Source organism: Nipponia nippon, unplaced genomic scaffold, assembly GCF_047370975.1.
Source record: "Nipponia nippon isolate SJK-2023a ecotype South Korea unplaced genomic scaffold, ASM4737097v1 scaffold_8, whole genome shotgun sequence".
NCBI classification, from domain to species: domain Eukaryota; kingdom Metazoa; phylum Chordata; class Aves; order Pelecaniformes; family Threskiornithidae; genus Nipponia; species Nipponia nippon.
This window is the reverse complement of record NW_028262402.1, coordinates 9,855,260-9,873,731: the sequence shown is the minus strand read 5'-3', so window position 1 is coordinate 9,873,731 and position 18,472 is coordinate 9,855,260. Positions and strand designations below refer to the sequence as shown.

Below are 18,472 nucleotides of genomic sequence, written 5' to 3'. Positions count from 1 at the left end.
AGTGAAATGCTACCTCAAGACCTTTACCTTAAGAAAACAATGTACAATAGCTGCTATTTACTGTACCTACTAAAAGAAAAAAAAACAAACCACAAACAATAAAACAGCCAAAACACCAAACCAAAACAAAAAGCCTGACTACTAGCAGAATGAAACAAAGCCCTAGTTATGTATAAGTAACTAAGCTAGTGTTAACCTGCATGGCTAAATGCCAGCCACAGGTTATGTGGCAAGCATAGCAGTACATATGCAAAATAGACCCCTTCACTCTGTCTGCCTCACAGCAATAACCTCTACTAAAGAAAAAAAATGGGGACACCCGAGCAGGATATACATGAGCTACCTGTGAGGTCACTGACCATTCAGTTCACCTGCCTTTCAAAGAACAGGTATAATATGCAGTGAAGACTATGAGCCACCAATACTTTGCAGCTCTAAAAGAAATGAAAACTAGAAGAGCATAGTGATGCTCTTCATAAAGGTACTGTGAAATAGGCACTATGGGAAAGTACTCTTTAAACTCAGGGACAACATTTGCACCTCCCTCGCATCTCCCCCAAGAGGAGTATTAATTAGTTGTGTCCAGATCGACTGTGAGTAGCAATTTGGCTGGAAGTTATTGACTGGAAGTGGTAAGGCTATTCCAGAACTTCGTCCAATGCGAGTAATGGGAACAGAAGCATTGTTTCATTTCCAGAGGAAACTGGCAAAAATCTGCAAAATTTCAATCACAGTGCTCAACCAAATCATTGTTTTTGTATGACACATCCACATATACACTTGGCAGCAAATTATTCCTCTCAATTCTGAAGCTTTAATAAAAATGAAGCAGCCCAAAACTAACTTCTGTCACCTTTAAACTTACTTTTGTTCCTACTGAAGTCAATGGCAAAATCTGACTGCAACAGACTGAAGTTTGTGCTTCAGTACTTTTGTTTTCTGTATCACAGTCAGTAGTGCACAGACTGTGTGAAGTTCAAACTTTAGCACAAAGATACGTATTTTCACTGTGGTACTGTTTTTACTTCAAAACTGTATTTATATATGCTCTATTTAGCTCATGGTTGCACAACACACATTACTATCGGGAGCTTAGTATTGCATAAAAGGAATGAAGTAGCTGACATGAGTGTTTATAAAAACAAAATAGCTAGCATAAATTGACAGTGTGCTTCCCTCTGTCAAGCCTCTCGATATTAACAAGCAATGCTCTACATGTACACTAGTTATTCTTTTCATTGTGTTACACAATACAATTACTAACTCTTGGTAGCTTTGGTTGCAAATCAGATGTGGAGCAACCTTACCTTGTCATATATCAGCATTTAAAATGTTCTTAAAACATGGGGTTTTTTTAAGGTTCACAGTTACCTTTTAGCTCTATTAGCTTTATTGACACTACCAGCATAAGAATTTTATCTTAATACATTTGCACTTTTTTGTTGTGCATAACTGTATAAATGCTTCATAGATCCCAAGAAATAAAAGGAAAGGAAAATTATGATTCATTTACCTGCAATGACTGTTTATGGCCCTGTTTGGACCCCTGGGCAGATCACAATAAAGTTGCTGTGCAGTGCTTCTCTTACATAATGACTCATACTCTGCACTTACAATAAACATCCAGGTACAGTTCATGATTGCATTTATCACTAAGTACTGCAATAAGAAATCAGAAAAAAAGTCTGCTGCGGAAGAAATTAGCAGGTTTTGGAATGGGCAATGACACTAGTCATACAACACCTTGGTCCTGGTGCCTGACCTGGACCACAACTGGACTACAGAAATAAAAATCACAAGAAAGCTTCAGTCCCTCTCACATCGCACTGTCGAGATCTACATAGACAGAGTGTATCCACTGAAGCAAGACTCCGAAAGCAACACTGTTAAGAAGGCCAGCATCCAGAATCCATAGGTAAGAAGGGCATCTGCATTTATTGGATTTCCAATGGTAGGAACAAGTATGCTCAAAAACCTCTTCCTTCAACTGCCACTACCTAGCAAAAGGAACGGCAGGTCCTTGACATCTGGAGAGAACCCAAAACAAAGACAAGGCAGGGATCAGCAGGAGAAGAAGGAAGGGATTAACATGTTTTGCTATTGTTCTACCTACTCTTAAGTTTCTATATAATCTCTTTTATACTTATGCTGTAATACCTCCCCCCCTTCGCCTTCATGCACCAATATGAACACAAAACATTTTTTGTATTGGTGCTTGTATTGCTGCCTGCACATCAGAGATACTGATACATGATTGATTGTTGCTGCTGTAATCCTCTTGGTGGATACAAACTGCAGCTTCCTAGTTTCTGGATTAATAGGCAAGAACCTGAAGTCCCTTCTTGCCATCTGGATCGTTAACTGAACACAAAAAGAAAAACAGAATGGAAAACATTGGTGTCGAAATTGTAATGCACTCCTGCAGGCCTGATCCAGAAATGAAGACCATAGAATATATGACCACCCTCCACTTAAAAGAACGATGACTGGCCTGGTTATGGAATCAGGTCATGTACCCCATAACAAACTTTGTCATGGTGCTTGGGGGGAGGGGGGTTGGCATCTGCTAGTTCCATCATCACTTAGAAAATATCACTTGGTAAGTCATGCCCAAATTTTATAGAACACATCTTTATGGAAAATAAACACGTCAGTTAGATGAGGGAGGATTATTCACTTGTTCTGTCAGCAAGACATTTTTTGAGGATTTAAAGCAGAGGAGGTAGACTCGGAAAGACTGGAAATTTACTGATGCATATGCAATGCCTATGAGGACTTCTGTTTCTCCTGCACCTCCATTTTGGATTATTCTAAACATTGGCAATAGCTACACAGCTGCTTCCTTTCGATAAAAGGTTGAAGCGTATTTAGCCAATTAAAAGCTATGCAAATGTTTCACATAACTTCCAGGAATTTGCTCTGCATGATGAATTCTTATTACTACAAAAAGTATTTATCAAATGATTTAGTTAAGTATTTCCGTAATGTAAACAAGTGCAAGGCTACAGAAATGTGCAACATTACCGTAACATGTGAAAGCAGAGAAGTCTTAAAAATTATAATATCAGTATTAAGACGATACAGATCTCTGTGCCCTGCTGTCCACAGGTGTGCATGCACACCCCCTACAATCCCTTCTGAAGTCATCAGAGCATTAGAGCTACATCATGCATTTTACATTCAAAATAGTTTAATTAGCACATGTCTTCTGGTTTCCAGTAGTGTTCATCACGTCATTATTTAGGTACCAGACAGATAAATATCATCTGCAAAGCAAAACTTAATAATAGCCATCGTTCTAGACAGACTCCAGAGAAAAAGGTCTTTTATCCAATCCTCTGGAGGAGAATCAATGTTTAAGTCTTCACCAACTTAATTTTGAAATAGCCTGGACTAAAGGAATAGTCAGTGTTACTCAATCCTCTGGCACCCCTTTGATTTTTCTTTGGAATATTCATCAAATAACAGCCATTCAATTCATTTTAAATCCATTAATTTCTTCCAGCACAAAAACACATGCCACTGTTGGTACACACCCACCCTATGCTTCATTTTAGCAAGGAGACAAAAGGGGCCAAGTCTCTCCTTGGTTAACTGCACCCTAGAGAGACCTAGCCATACATGAGCTCAGACTCTGGCCTTAGCACCACTCCATCCTAACATGTCTCCCAGTCACCCCCCCTCTCATCCTTAGTCTTTCGTGGTTACCTTAGCCTAAGCAAATCAGACCAATAAATAAGGGGAGGGAAAGAGACAGATGTTCCACTTCTGAGACACAGTAACTCCTAACATGTACTTGTTTTAATCCACATGATTTACTCATGCGTTTTTACAGAAAATTTATAAGCTTCATGGTTTGTGCATCTGGATTTAACACTCTGTCCACTCCTTCCTTCCCCCCTTTTAAAAACAAAAAATGCCAATGCATCAATTAGAAAAAGCTTTGGAACAAAAGGCAGATGCAAATACACTAATGTAAGTAAACTGTAACAAGCTAAATGTAACAAGACATAGAAGTCTTGTACAGCCATACTCCCTACTGTTATGGAACAGTTCACTTTGAAGCAATGAAGCTATCTTTCAATTTGACAGTACTTTGAATATAAACTCTTACAAAAGAAGACTGAAAGACGCTAGGAGAGGACATCCAGTCTACCCCAATACCTAAAGTGCTACATTAAGTATAAACTAATAAATAATTCAATAATTTATATTTAAGGGTAACAAATAGGTAGACATAAATAGGAAAAAAAAAAAGGGGGTTCTACAAATGCCGTATTTTCAATATCACAACTAAATATTACTGTAACTGCACAAAAAAAGCCCTCATACCCTACCACTACAGCAGAATTGAAGTCTTTTCTAACCTAACAGTAATAAAAAGAAGGAAAGGCTACTTTCAGAATACTATATTCCTAATTAAAAAAAAAAAAAAAAAGGAATGAACAGAAAGGCTTCTAGCACAACAGTTGGACTGCAGCAAAAACCCAGTGAAAAAATATGGTAGCCAAAACATTTGCAGAAGAACACAATTTGTAGTGAAAATGGAAAGTGCAAACTTAACATCCTTTAGTTTATCACTTTGCCTGGTCCTACAGCAAGGAACCACAAATGAAGCACAGTTATACTTCTGTGTATAATACTCCAAAACTGACTGTAGACCAAGTTCCTATAAGCTTTAAGGAAAGATCTGTCAATGCCTTCTAACACCTACAAACAACCTATGAAAGAGACTGATTATTAGCTTATAATATCATCAATTAGCTCACTTTCACATAAAAAGGTATACATTGCAGATGCATCAAGATGCCTCTGTACAATCTTGTACAGATTTAGTCCATACTACACAAGGCAGACAGCTGGAGGTACTCAGATGGCAAACTTCTGTGGACTTTTCAAAATTAATGTCATAAAAAGTGTATTTATACTCATAATGATAATATTGCAAGCAAGCAGATAATTGCATATGCAACCCTTGTTTGTCAGACTATCGCACCTATCATCTTTGTAAGACATATTTAGAGAAAAGCCTTATCCAAAAACTCATGTGTTGTTACGAACAAGGTTTAACTACCCTGTTTATAAAAATAGTTTTATTTTCTCAAAATAGATGCTCTTGGCAATACTTCCACCCTTCAACAGGTACATAGTACCTAAGAGAGTTACATTACCATTTCTCTACAACTTCCCTTTTACATTTCACTCTACTTGGGAAAAGGAGTTCCACACAAGCCATTTCTCCACCAAGCAGAGTTAAATCCAGTTCTCTTTCACAGATGCAGTCAACCAGAACAGACAAGTTTGCTTAGATAAAACATGCCACAGTAAATGATGACATACGACCTCCACCTACAGTGATCTTGTTTGCTTACTAGCGGAAAGCTAGGACTGATTATATGCAGAGAATGATTTACATTCATGGGACAGATCACAGTACATCCTCTCCAGGTCCTTCTGCAGCAACAGAAGCCAGTTTCCTCTATCAGTCTTCAAAACGTTGTAAGAACTGCCCCACAAACAGTGTTTATTTCCACTTCAGAATACCTCAAAAAATTACAAAGCACAGACAGCAGCACATTAAGTAAAAGAGAAATTATAGATATATTTTCAAAAAAGAAGGAGAAATCTGGAATTGTGGGTGAGAAAGAAGTCTAACAGCTGTGATTAGTGAGCCGTGTGTTTATACATCTTTCAACATTATACAAAGCACTGGGTGAATTTCAGACTGCCTCAGATGGCAAAATTCTGTTGAATGAAACTTGTTGACAATGTTGTTAAAATAGAAAACTAATATTTGATAGCAAAAAAACACAGCCTGTTATAAATGTCAAATACAGGATTATAAAGCAATGCACAGAGATTCTGGACTTGAATTTCGGTGCATAATCCAACCATCTGTCGACCAGTTGTGTAGCAAAATCAAGACAACATGGAAATCTCCAAAAGGACAGCCAAATTGTCTTCCTTCAGCTACAGCATTTCCCTGCTTATGAACATGCCCGCGGTAATCGCACTCCACTTGCAGATTAACCTAGGGGAGATGACACTTGCCACAGGCAAAAGGAAGATTGCAAAGGCGATCTTGCCAGATAGGCAAGATAAACAGGGCGCTCAGCTCCCGGTAAAGCAGCCTGCAGAGGCAGACTTTGCCACGCCGGTACTGCCGAGCTGGGCAGCGACTCCCTTCGCCCAGGGCGGCGGGAGCGGGGGGTCCGGGACCCCTCAGGCCTCATCGGCCCGGAGATCCGAGCCAGGCTGCTGCCATGGGGCTGCACCGTGCAGCCGAAAAGTTAAACCCGCTGGAGCGGGAGTGGAGCCGCTCCTGGCGCCTCTCCCATCGTCGGGATGCCGGCCCGCGTATCCCGGGATCGGGCAGGGCTGCAGGTCCCGCAGCTCCCCCGAACACCCTCCTCGCCCAGCTGGGTCCCCGCAGGAGAGGCACTCCCGGCCTCCCTGGAATAAAAGCTCGAAGGGGTGCACCGAGGTGGGAAGTCCCAGGGAAGAGCCGCCTCGCAGCCGCGGGGAGCATGACTGGCGCCGGGGGCCCACTGCACCCGGGACACGGGGCTCCAGCCGCGCCGCCCCGTCCTGTTCCGGACCGCCGGGTGCTGCGGCAAGGCACAGCCGCCCGTCCCGGAGAACGGCCGGGGGCCGCTCCGTGCCCAGCGCGGACACCAGTTGCTCGATCTGCGGTGAAGAAGTGGTGGAAGGAGCCTGGGGGCGGCAGCGGAGCCCCGGGGGCAGCAGGGCCCCGGGGCGAGGGATGCTCGCCCCGCCGCGGGGCAGACTGGGGGTGCGCCCGCGCAACCCTCCGCTTCTCACCTCTTTAAGTTCCTTGGCCACGTCTTTCAGGTCCCCCAGGACTAATTCCAAATCCTCCACGATGATCTTGATCTGCTCCTTCACCTTAGCTTTGGAGGCTGCCGGCGGCCCCTCGGACGGCGACGAGGAGGAGGATGCGGTCCCCTTGGACTGGGCGGACATCCTTCGGGGCAGCCCGGTGCGGCCAGGGGGGCACGCAGGTCAGGCGAGCGCGGCGGCCGCCGGCCGCCCGGCCCCGTCCCTCCGGCTCCCGGAGCTGCCGCAGCCGCTGCCGCCGCCGCCGCCGCCGCCTGCCCGCCCGCGCATCCCGCGCCGGGGGCGCCGAGCCGCGCCGCGCTCCGCCGGGCGGCCGCGCTGTGCAGCTGCCATCGGCTCCCGGGAGCGGCGCGGGGGCCCGGCTGCAGCCCGCCGTGCGCCGCGCCTGCGCCTCGCCCCGCCCGCGCCACCGCCCGCTCCGGCTCCGGCTGCGGCTCCAGCTCCGGCTCCGGCCGGGGAGAGGGGCCGGGGGAGGAGAGCCCCCCGCCCGCAGCATCGCCCCCGCCCGCGCTCCCCGGGCGGCGGGGGAGGCAGGGCGGCCCCTCCGGAAGAGGCGCGCTAGCCGCCTTGGCTCTGCCCGGTAGCCGGCGGGGCCGAGTGCGCGGGGCTGGATCGTCCCGGAGCCCCCCCCCGGTGGTCCCTGGGAGCGGGGGCTGGTTGCGCGAGCTCTGCCGGAGAAAAATGTTTACCCGCCAAAACAGCTCCCCCCAAAAAGAAACACATTCAGTGGCTGGCTCATTGCAAAATTCTTGTCGGAGACAACAATACTGCCTGTTTCTGGTGAAAAAAGTCATAATTGGGAGGTGACACTCTAACACCTCTGCACTGTAAAGTAACCGTTCTGGCTTCTCTGGGGTGCAGCGTGCTCGTTTTGGACTTTGCTGTTGTAAGGAGACTATAGGAAGTGCAGTGTTTTGTAAATGCCACCAAATCGGTAAAGCACTTCTGGGTCTCTGCCCACCCCTATATACTGCCCTGCAAACACACAGTGATCAGTATACACTATTCTAGCCGGGCAGTAAAGGTTGTGCATCTCAGCAGTTAGAAATAAAAATGCGCATAAGCCAGAATAGCTTTTATGAATATGCTACCTGGCTCTTTCTCTGAAGTAGAGGCCAGTGCTGCTTTTGAACACATTCTTTCCTTAGCATTATTCAGAGATCAATCTGTCGGGCAAAAGGAAGAGATTGTTAGATATCACTCACCTCTGGTGGTTTTTCGTCCTACTGCAAAAGGTGGCATGTTCAGGTAAAAGGAATTGTTTTAGGTATTTCTACCTCCTACTAGCTATGAATAGAGGGCATGCTGCCAAGCCCCACTTCGAGGATCGCCCTGCATGGTTGCAACTGACTTTGATGCTGTAAATGCTTCTGAGAGTTTTGGCAGCCTGAGATGTTTTAACCTAGCTAAAGCAGGAGAGGAAAAGCAGAAACCTTGCCCAGAGCAGTGTGTCTGCACATGGTAAAAATCTCGCTTGGTGATGAACGGTTTGTCTCTGGGAAGGGTGTGAGACTGGGATATGGATAGACAGGGGCTGACAGCACCTCTTACTGTCTTGGGTTAGGTGTAATTATCTTTCCACTTTTTACCATTATAAAACCTGTGGTGTTTGGCCGAAATAATTTGTTAGTGGGCATATATTGGATTTTTTTTTTTTCCCTGAGTGCCTCACAGACCTTTTAAACAATTCCAAGGAGGCCATGTTCAAGAAGAGCCCGTGTCTTTCCTCTTGGCTTTCCTCAAGTCTCATGGTAGATTTTTTTCATATCACCAAAGCAAATGCTCTTCCAACTCTGACTTTTAAAAGCATTTCTGCTGGTTATTTTTGCTCAGCTGTTTCTGTATGAGCAACAATATCATATGATTTTTGAAGCTAGCTAAGTAATACAGTCTGAATTACCAAACTGCAGTCTCCACTAAATTAGGAAAAAAGCAGCCCACAAGTTATTGAGTAAGTTTTAATTAATATGTTTGAATACTATTCCTCTATTCCTCAAAGGTGTTGTATGAACAGAAAAAAAGAAAACATTTATGAAAAGCTATCAGTGAAATTATCCATATAGAATCCAGCACATATCCAGCGTATAATTAGAGAAAAAAGTCTATTTTCTGACACAAGTTAAGGATACTCTGTAATGGTACACTGTACATACCTATACCTAACATGGCTTAAATAGGTAAAGGATGGTTTCTACTACGTTTCTTTAGAAATCATAAACATTGTCACAAAATTAATACCAGATCTGCTACAGACCCTCTGAATTTTGTCTAGCCTAATTGAGGATTCATGATTAGACATATTTTTCCTACACAATTACTTACCTTATTATTGTCTCTGTATAAAGTCTTGACACTTCTCACTGCTAAACATTTTTACTTTAAGATGGGAAAATTGATTCCTGTTCTATCTTATCAGTAAGTTTTAAGTTATGACAAGACTTTACTCATAATCCTGTGATTATCAAATTTCCTTAATTCTGTGACCACGTTTGGAGACTTCCCAAACTTTTGAAGATATAAATCATGTCCACTTCACCCATCCCTCCACTTTTGCAGTGGCATTCTTCTAAGAGCTGTGCAGGATTATATAGTGGTTGATATTTTGTATTCCTCCGAGTATCTACTGCTTAGCCCTGAAAAAACTGACAGCTTTTCTAAGTCCTGAGTAAAGTTCATTGTCCTATTTGTGTTGAAAGCAATTTTATGCCTTTAAAAAATGTGCTATACCTTGCTAAACCATGTCTCAGTTAACTAATAAGTAGTGTCCCATAGCAAAGTTATCTACTAGTTGTTCCATTTCTTTTGCTTCTGTCTCTGCAAGTAAATGTAACTTATCAGGGTGTTATCAGTTTATTCTTTTTGAAGTCTTTCTGTCTGTACCTTCACCAAACCTGAAGTGGCTAATCAGGGAAAAGAGGAGTAACTCCTTACTGGAAGTCTGACCTCTGTAGGCCGTTAAGGAGATGCAGAGGATGCACAAGAAGTCTCCCTAGACATCTTGGGGGAGAAATGTATTTTGGAATTAAAAGCTGAAGACCTTCAAAGTGCAGTTCACTGATCTTCCACTGACACTTTTTAATCCAGAAAAAAGCACCCAAACAAAAACAAAACACATATTAAATGAATACATAGTGAAGTAATGTGGCATTCAACTATACCATTGTCAGCTGTGATCTCATTAAAGCTCCCAAGTTGAGTAAGGCTTGGACTCATCAGTAATTGGAGAGGACGTTTCTCAGGAAAATCTCTCAAGATGCTGCAAAATTTTGTCTTGGTGATTCAGTAGATGGCACTTTTCCTTTTGGAAAAAAATACCCTCTGTCTCAGCCCAGTGTTAGAAATAGAATGAACTGAACACACACACAAAGTAGAGATTTTATCATGCTGTTTTATTTATGCTATTTATTTTTTGTGTGGAGTCACAAAGAGAGTTGGAAACTATGCAGGAAATCATGAGTAATCATAAAACGTACATGAATCACAGAGATAATTTTTCATGAGAATCAGCCAGACCAGTCATATGAGAAATACAGAAATGTAATTACTTTTAAATTTAGTCACTTCTCTCCTACTAAAAAAAAAAAATTCAAAAAAAAGCTCCAAATGCTTACCTACTTGGGAGGGGCTGATACAGCACCGTAAAAACTTACATACTTATTCTTGTATGAGAATAAAAACCAAATGAGCCCTTTACAAATTATGTATGTAGAACTACATCCCATTTTCCCCAATTCATTAGTATTTCAGATAGATTAATTAAATATTAATTTGCTGTTGCCTGTTGAAGGCATTTTGTTTGGGATTTGTGCTATTTATCAAAGGTAAAGGTTGAACAAAGTCTTCTAGGTCAAACAAAACATTTTTAATCTGAATGTTCTGATTTACTTTAAACATTTTCAAACTTTCCAAACAAAATTAAAGAATTTACAAAGCAAAAAGATACCTAGCTGAGCTAACTAATTTTGGGAATGATAAAATAAAACCTTAATTTATTTTCTATCCCTCTTTTGAATTTGTCCCTAAAGGAAATATTCCACATACAAGATAGGGAAGCACTGAAACACCAAACCTGTCTTTTTCATCCCAAATGAAATTGTGGAAGAAAGCTTAATTCAATTGCTGCAGGCTTGCATATTGGACACATGCTAATTAAAATATTCATTGAAATCTTCAAAATTAATCATAAGTTAAATCAAAAAAGGTGAGTTAAGCTATAGTACAATGCCACTAACTTATATTCCAGGTACTTGTTAAACACAGGTTTTCATCTTTTTTCTGTCCTAAAAAAAACAGTGGGACAATCTCTTTCCAAAATGATCCCATATTTAACTGAATATGGTGTCCTTTTCTTAATTCTTAAGCAGTTCTTTAACAGTTATGCTGAGGAAGTCACACTGGCTGCTTACGCTCCAAACTACAGAGAGGTAGTTCATTTGGACAGAGGCTGAAAGACTCTTCAGTTAAAGGAAAATATTAAAAGCACTTTCTGAAGTGTTGTATAATTAAGACCCATGATGCTATTTCACTTTTTAAAAAACAAGTTATTCCCTTAAAAAGAAACTCAGGATCACACAAAACCTACATACTTCCGAATTAAGAGGGCTTGTTTCCAAACAGTAACTAGCAAACATAATGGAAGTCAGGATTAAGGCAAAGTCACCCTTTACACCAAGTTCTTGTCTTATTTCTTCAACCTTTTTCTCCTTGATATTGATTTAAAATCAGGCAGACCGTATGTATAGTATGAAATCAGTCATATCATGCTTTCAGTCAAGTGCACAATCCACACATAGTTCTCATAAGGATTTACATATTGGTAAACATGGTACAGGGCTGATTATTTGTAGAGAAGAACTAAGCATGGAGCTAAGCTTTTAAGAAACTGAATACACAGCTTAGACTATATTATTCTCCTTTGGAGGTAAAAGTAGAGCAGAGATTTATGGAATCCAAATCCATTTTCATTGCAAGATGTTTGTAATGTGTATAATCAGGGTGGCAATAAAAGTTACTTTTCTTAATCTGGCAAATCCTTTGTTGAGTGATGTTGTGGAAAGAAATTACTTAGTTATTTTGGCCTAACTTAAAAAATATATGCAAGAATTTATATATTTAAATATTAATAAATTGTCTCCCATGCATAACTCATGTTCAATTCCATCAATCTGCTCGGGATGGAGTGTCACATTAGTTAACACAGTTCAAAGGAAAATCTGTTAATGTCTCTGTATTGGAATGCCAGCTCCCAAGATTTATTACCGCTTCACAGGGAAATAAGAAATACTACCCAGCTGGAAGATAAACTTGCTGAAACTAAGTCCTCTTTGAACCACTTGTGTTCTGTCAGGGTTCCTTGGTGAGCTGTAAAACAACCATAGCAAGTGAACTATCCTCTGTCTGGGGTATTCCCCAGGCACTAAATTGCAGTGGCCTTTTTTTCTGTCAAATTTTAACTAATGATATTTCTCAAAAAATGTCAAAAGCTCTGAAAAGTACACAAGAGAAAGAAATTAAATTATTTATTTTCTGCAAACTAGTCCCTCAGCACCTAGATAAAGAAATGGAGTATCTTACCAAAAATATGAGTGTCAGTTATATCTGTGACTTATTTTAATTCAACAAAGATTCTGTTTTCAGTGTAAAATTCAACAGAGTACAGCATATGGATTTAGTAAGACAGGATAATAAAACCAGATTCAGTCAGAATACAAGTACCCAGAGGTGATGTATTATGAACTTTGCCCAACTTATATGAACTTTGTCCATTCATATTACAGCAAGGCTTCTAACATTGTGTAAATAATTCTCTGTGCAATGCTTTGACTCAACAGTGACCCACTGGATAGGCAAGCAAAAAAAAAAAAAATCTATTAATTTAATGTGGGAGAATTAGAAAAATGAACTATATGCATACACATCCTTGAAAGATGCAGAAATGTATTTGCTCTCACAGTAAACACTCAGTTCAATGTCCACTCTTTTGGTGGAGAGAATTAAAAGAAATGGCTGTCTTAATGCAAATCAATAGAATACTATATATGAAAAAAAATAGAAAGGAAATGGGTCAGGGAAGGAAAAACGTGATTATACTGTGATTATTGCATCTCTCTTGCAAATATCCATCAAAATGTTTTTAAACTATAGGAATAATGGGAGATAAAATATATTTTTTTTTCTCTGTTGAATACCTTCTGCATAATTGCTTGCAAGGAGTAGAATTTTCTTTTTTTCTCTTCAAAATTGAAAAGCAAACAAGTGGGAAGACTGAAAGGAGAATGGTGGCTGAATATGTTTCTGCAGTAATCCTAAAGCAATAGTTTATATTAGTCATTTCGTATGCTTGTTTTTCAAACTCAGTTACTGGAAGTTATATACTTAATCTAATTTTTCCGAGATTACTTTTTTGTTTACTGGTTAACTGTCATCTAACAAAATGGTGCCTTTTTTTCCCTGAAGAGCTCTTGGCTGCTGTCAGATGCAAAGTATTTCCTGTGGAGGAATATCCCTTTACCTCTGGCATTCACTTCAGTAGTATGTTATTGCAAACATCTGGAGCACACAAGAAAAGCACTGGCTGGATTCTTTCCTAAAGCACCTCAGAATCAGAATAGTCCGAGCAAGAGAAATGCCAGATTAAATGAGTAACCCAAATATGGAAAAGGACTAGAGTACAGCAGCAAGAATACAAAGGTAAAAATTGCAATTCTTTAACTTGCAGGCCTACAGTGGATTTATATAACCTCTATTTCAAAGCCCACTCCAGCTATTGTAATTAAAAAACTATTTTTTCTGTGTCATGCACCATAAAGCAAAGGTGAACATTCACACATTCAAGGCTTTCATTTTAGACTGATGAATTATCTATTGACAGACAATGAATCTGTGCCACTTCCTCCCCTACTCCCCAGATTCGAATTATGCTAAAAGCCATGGTACAAACTAAGAGAAAGAAGCCAGAAACATAAATGGGAAGGATCCATTACTCACTGACGATCATATGACTGGATTGTGTGAGTGCCAAGTAGTCCTTTGAGGTACTGACTGTTCTCCAAGTGGTGGTGTGAGAACATGCTGGTTCTGTCCATGCCTCGCTGAACTGAGCGCATAACATTACGGACCCAAGCACCCAGGGGCACCAGTCAGAATCTTCCAAACTATAGAAAAATATTCCCATATTCCACTCCTAAATTCAAATAGTGGTAACTGAAAATATGTGATCTTTCCATTATTCAGTGTTCACTAATTATTATATAATGTTAATGTCGTCTTTTATTAATTTGTACATTAATGCTTTTCCACTATACTTTTTTATGGTAAACAATATTTTCTATGAAACAATCTCCTTGTAAATTTCCACAGTCAATTTACTTGGAATCAGTCACATCATTTCTAGCAGTTTCTCAGGACCTATGACCTGTCTTTAAAATGTCAGTTGCACAGTGAAGCACACCAGTATGTACATTTTATCTAATGCTTCTTTGAGAAGTGATGCCAGGTATTTTCAAGGAAGTAATATTTTCAGTGGATATTCAAATGTCTCATCCACCAGTCATTCAAACAAAGTGGCTGTTCTTGCTTACCTCAGCTTTGAATTTGTTCCGGAGAATCTGCAATTCTCTGCAGCTGTGCTGGGAAAACTCACAAGTCCCCTTCTCCCTAGGTAAGAACTATTACTAACAGAAATCTTCAGAATCAAGTGCGTGCCATTTGCTTCCTTGGTAATTACCACCGGTCCATTTTTAGCTACTGGTTCAGAAAAAGGAGCTCTAGAGCCTATTCACTCTGGATTGTAATCCCAGCTGAAAGGTACAAAACCAACACAGTGACAGAACTTTAACTTTTTCTTTACCTTCAATATCTGTTTTCTTTCAAAACAGTGGAATACTTTCTGATCTCTTTGGCGAGCATCAGGAAAAATTAGTAGCACTTAGGTGACAGCAAAAGGCAGTTCTACCTTACTCTTTTTTATTTTTTTTTTTTTTAAGCGGGATATAATGTTGCAAAAACTTAGGAAGAGAATCCAGATCAGACTGAATTTTACCATTCAAATACAGGCTGGCTGCTTGACAAGCCAAGCCATTAAACACTTGATTAGTAGGTAACATGTAGAGAGAAAACCAGGCCAGTTCTACTTTCAGAAAAAAAAACATAATTAAAGTTGTCAGTAACATGCTTGCCTTATATTACCTGAAGGCCTGACCTACAGTTTACAAGCCTCCTTTAAAAAGTGAGAGTTTGGTCTAAACATCTGTAAAATTGTTTTGTGACACCTCTTCTGTATGTCCAATCCTATCTTTTAGCAGAAAGATATAACTTCTGTCTAAAGAAAGTCAGATCACAAGAAGGCTCTGTATCTTAGTTTCTTTGGGATGTGCTATGTTTTTGTGCTACTGTCATTTGTTTCTGGAGTAATTCAATACCAGACACAGCTTACTGGGCTAAAAGGACCTTATGTCTTACTCAATACACATACGCTTCTGTTCCTGAGGTCTCAATCCATACAGCCACTCTAAAACTATATTGCTGAATATTTCTATCTAGCCAATAACTATACCTAAATTAATTTTGGCACAGGTGTCAAGTACCATATTTAGTAAATTGCCATATAAATCTCCTATATTGAATTTTTTTAGCATTGAAAAATGCTAAATTTAATTAGCATTGAATATACATGCTTTAGAAGATCTTACATAGAATAACTGTACTCTGAAAAGAATTTTAAAGTGTTAGCACAACGAATGAACAGAAATTCCCATGTATCATTTACCATCTGAAACGTGGGGAAAATCCTATTTTTTGGTCCCTTGCTTTAAAATAAACTATTTTGTATAGGAACAGCAATCCTAGGCTGCTCTGTTATCCAGAGATTAGTAAACGAAGAACAATCTGAATTTTCTTTAGCTTTTGTTATTATTCAGGCACTTAACATTTGAAGATACCTTATTTGTGTCATTAGCACCATTTTGAAGTTTCTTACACCAACTCAGATTTCATCTAGAGATAAAATGGTAAAGATCAGAAGGCTTAATATAAACATGTTCATTTGTGTGTCTCTGATAATTTCCATTCTTTTTTCTGCACTTGAAAAATAATGCATCAGTAGTGTGCCTGACAAACCCAATAAGCCCCATTTAGTATAATTTACCTTTGTAAATTTGTGACATCAACAACCTTGTAAGTATTTGAATTAAAAAAACAATCAAACAAACAAACAAAGAACAAAGGAAGAACTACAAAGGATTCTAGAAACTTCTTAAAACTCCACTCAATTTTGCAAATTGTTTGGACTGAAGTGTTGATTAAAGCTTCCATAAATATTTTACAGCACTGACCTTCTGATTTGAAAGCTGCTTAAACTAGAGGCACTGAAAGCAAATACAATCCTAAACCTGTGTAATCTGATAAAATGGATGATCAAGCCAACAGTTTACCCAGTTTACAGCTAGTTTGGCCTGCCTTAGCCTACTACTGAGACCATCTCTTCTTCCTCTGTGAAGTTCAAGGGAGTTGTTTTCTGCTGTGACAGACACTGGAATCTATAATCCCATTCCTAAATTTCCATGCAATTATGCCTTCTCTTAAATTCACATGTAAATCTAAGTTTTACAGAAATTGCTGGACAGATTACTTGCATTTATGATTTTGGGATCCAGACAGTTAGTAGTTTCTTAATCATTTGCTACTGCACAAAGCAAGTAATCTAAGTACAAAAGAGAGATTCCTTTAAAAAGATTGGGTTTATATGCTCAATTCTGTTTGTATAGGAGCCAAAGGGTGACCTGAGGTCTCAAGGTCTATCAGATGAAGCATCCTTTCTCCAGATTTACAGAAGGGGTGTACTTAGATAGTACTCTGTTCTCACAGAGCACCCCCAAGTCAAAACAGAAGTCACTTTACTGTTGTGCGGGTTGCGTAAGGGAGTTAATTCATCTATATAATTTCAAACAGTAGAGTGAGAAACGGAACTTGTAACTTTTGCCTTGTTTAAGATTTTTGACATTCAATTCTGTTTTCTGCAACAGGAAGGATGTCATTATTGTGGATGTTTATTGAAGAAATGGGGAAAAATGCATCCCCCATTTCCAGTATCCTCTCCAGTGATCATTTATTCTAAAGTGTTGAAATTTTTATCAAACCTCGGCTATTATGTGATGCCTTTTGAAGCTAGTAAACTTTCTGATTACTTAAGGTCTGTTCCTGTGGTGCAGCAGTTTATTACAGCTGAAATGTTTTTTGCATGCCACAGATTCTAAGTCTTTGCACTCACCAAGCTAAGGAGTAAAAGATGAGTATAAGCTGTACAGTAATCAGAGGTGAATATAAAAAAAATCATCTCTTTGATTTGGCATTGCCTTTGACAGGACTTCATACACATACACATACAAAAGCAAGAATCTCAAATCATGGACCAAAAAAGGGTCTGTGCAGAATTAACTGCCATGGCTCTCTTAAGTATCATTTGGAGTAAGGTGACTCAGCTTTGTTTTTCTGCAGCACTGCCAAATCAGGCATTAGAAGGCTCGGTTACTCAGTTTCTGTTTACTTTTTATCTTGCAAAAGATACACATGATAAGCCATGAGATTCAGACTTTTAAGTTCTTATATTTACTGTTGCTTTTACTTAGTACTTGTTAAAATATTTACTATCATAACTGTTTTAACTGTTGGGCTACTCCATGTTCCTGTGGCAATTAGACACCAGAGGAGGGATTAGAGCCCAGATTTTGAACTCCTAGCAAGAAATTCTGATTTATAGGATCAAACTCACACAAGCTCTGAATGCTTATTTAACTGATGTTTACAAACTGGACACTGATACTTCTAAAGTTTCAAGACAGCTCAAAAATTCAGCGTACTGGATCCACTGAGACAGACAAAGAGGATCAGTTCTAGCACTAAGGCTGTCTTAGGCCACCAGAGAGGAGAAGGGACATAGTCCTCTATTGCTACATCTGTGCCAGCCCCAGGAGGCATGCTGTACTGGAAGGCAGGGCTTGAGCAGGAAGTAGGAACCTAATGATACTGATTCCACCTTCTGGAGTGAGGCTGCTGAGCATCCTTAAGAACAGATATTTAGATTCCTACTTTTTGCAAGTACAGATCTTTGAGAGTCAACAAACTCATGTTTGGGTGGTGCCTGACAAAACGTCTGAGTGTGGAAATGAGTAGAAGTGAGTATTTACATCCTTGTTAATCTCTTTTCCCTTAGCTTCAGTGGTTGAAATGCCTGAAATGTTGGATTTAAAATTTGCAAGCTATGCAAAAGGTCAAAATTTGTTTTGCAACAACACATCCTCAGTTGGGTAATACTAACCTGACTCATGATGGTCTCACCCAACTCACATTCCCTATTAGTGGGTGAACAATCTAGCATTTGGTGAATTTGTCTTTTAGAGACCTGGCTATTTTTAAATTCATGCAAGGAGGAAGCATATTTTAAAAATTATTCTTAAAACTTTACAATAAGAAATGGAGCTGTATGAAACTAAACAGATAGTCTGTATTTGTGTAATTTTTCAAACATTTCAGATACTATTGACACACTCTAATAGGTTCAAAAGTTGACAGGAGTCATCTCTAAAGTGAGAAGAAAGTCTGTCAATCCAATTAGTAT

General features: G+C 39.8%; 1 protein-coding gene across 2 annotated transcripts in view; it reads right to left on the bottom strand.

The window, feature by feature from the left end:
- PRR16 (proline rich 16) overlaps positions 1-7,078 on the bottom strand; it is a 175,594-nt gene extending 168,516 nt beyond the window's left edge. For both annotated transcript variants that reach the window (XM_087742030.1, XM_087742029.1), the window contains exon 1: positions 6,823-7,078. In XM_087742030.1, coding sequence (XP_087598156.1) covers positions 6,823-6,984 — 162 coding nt within the window. In that variant the 5' untranslated portion in view covers positions 6,985-7,078. The remainder of the gene's footprint in view (positions 1-6,822) is intronic.
- Between the last annotated feature and the right edge of the window lie 11,394 nt (positions 7,079-18,472).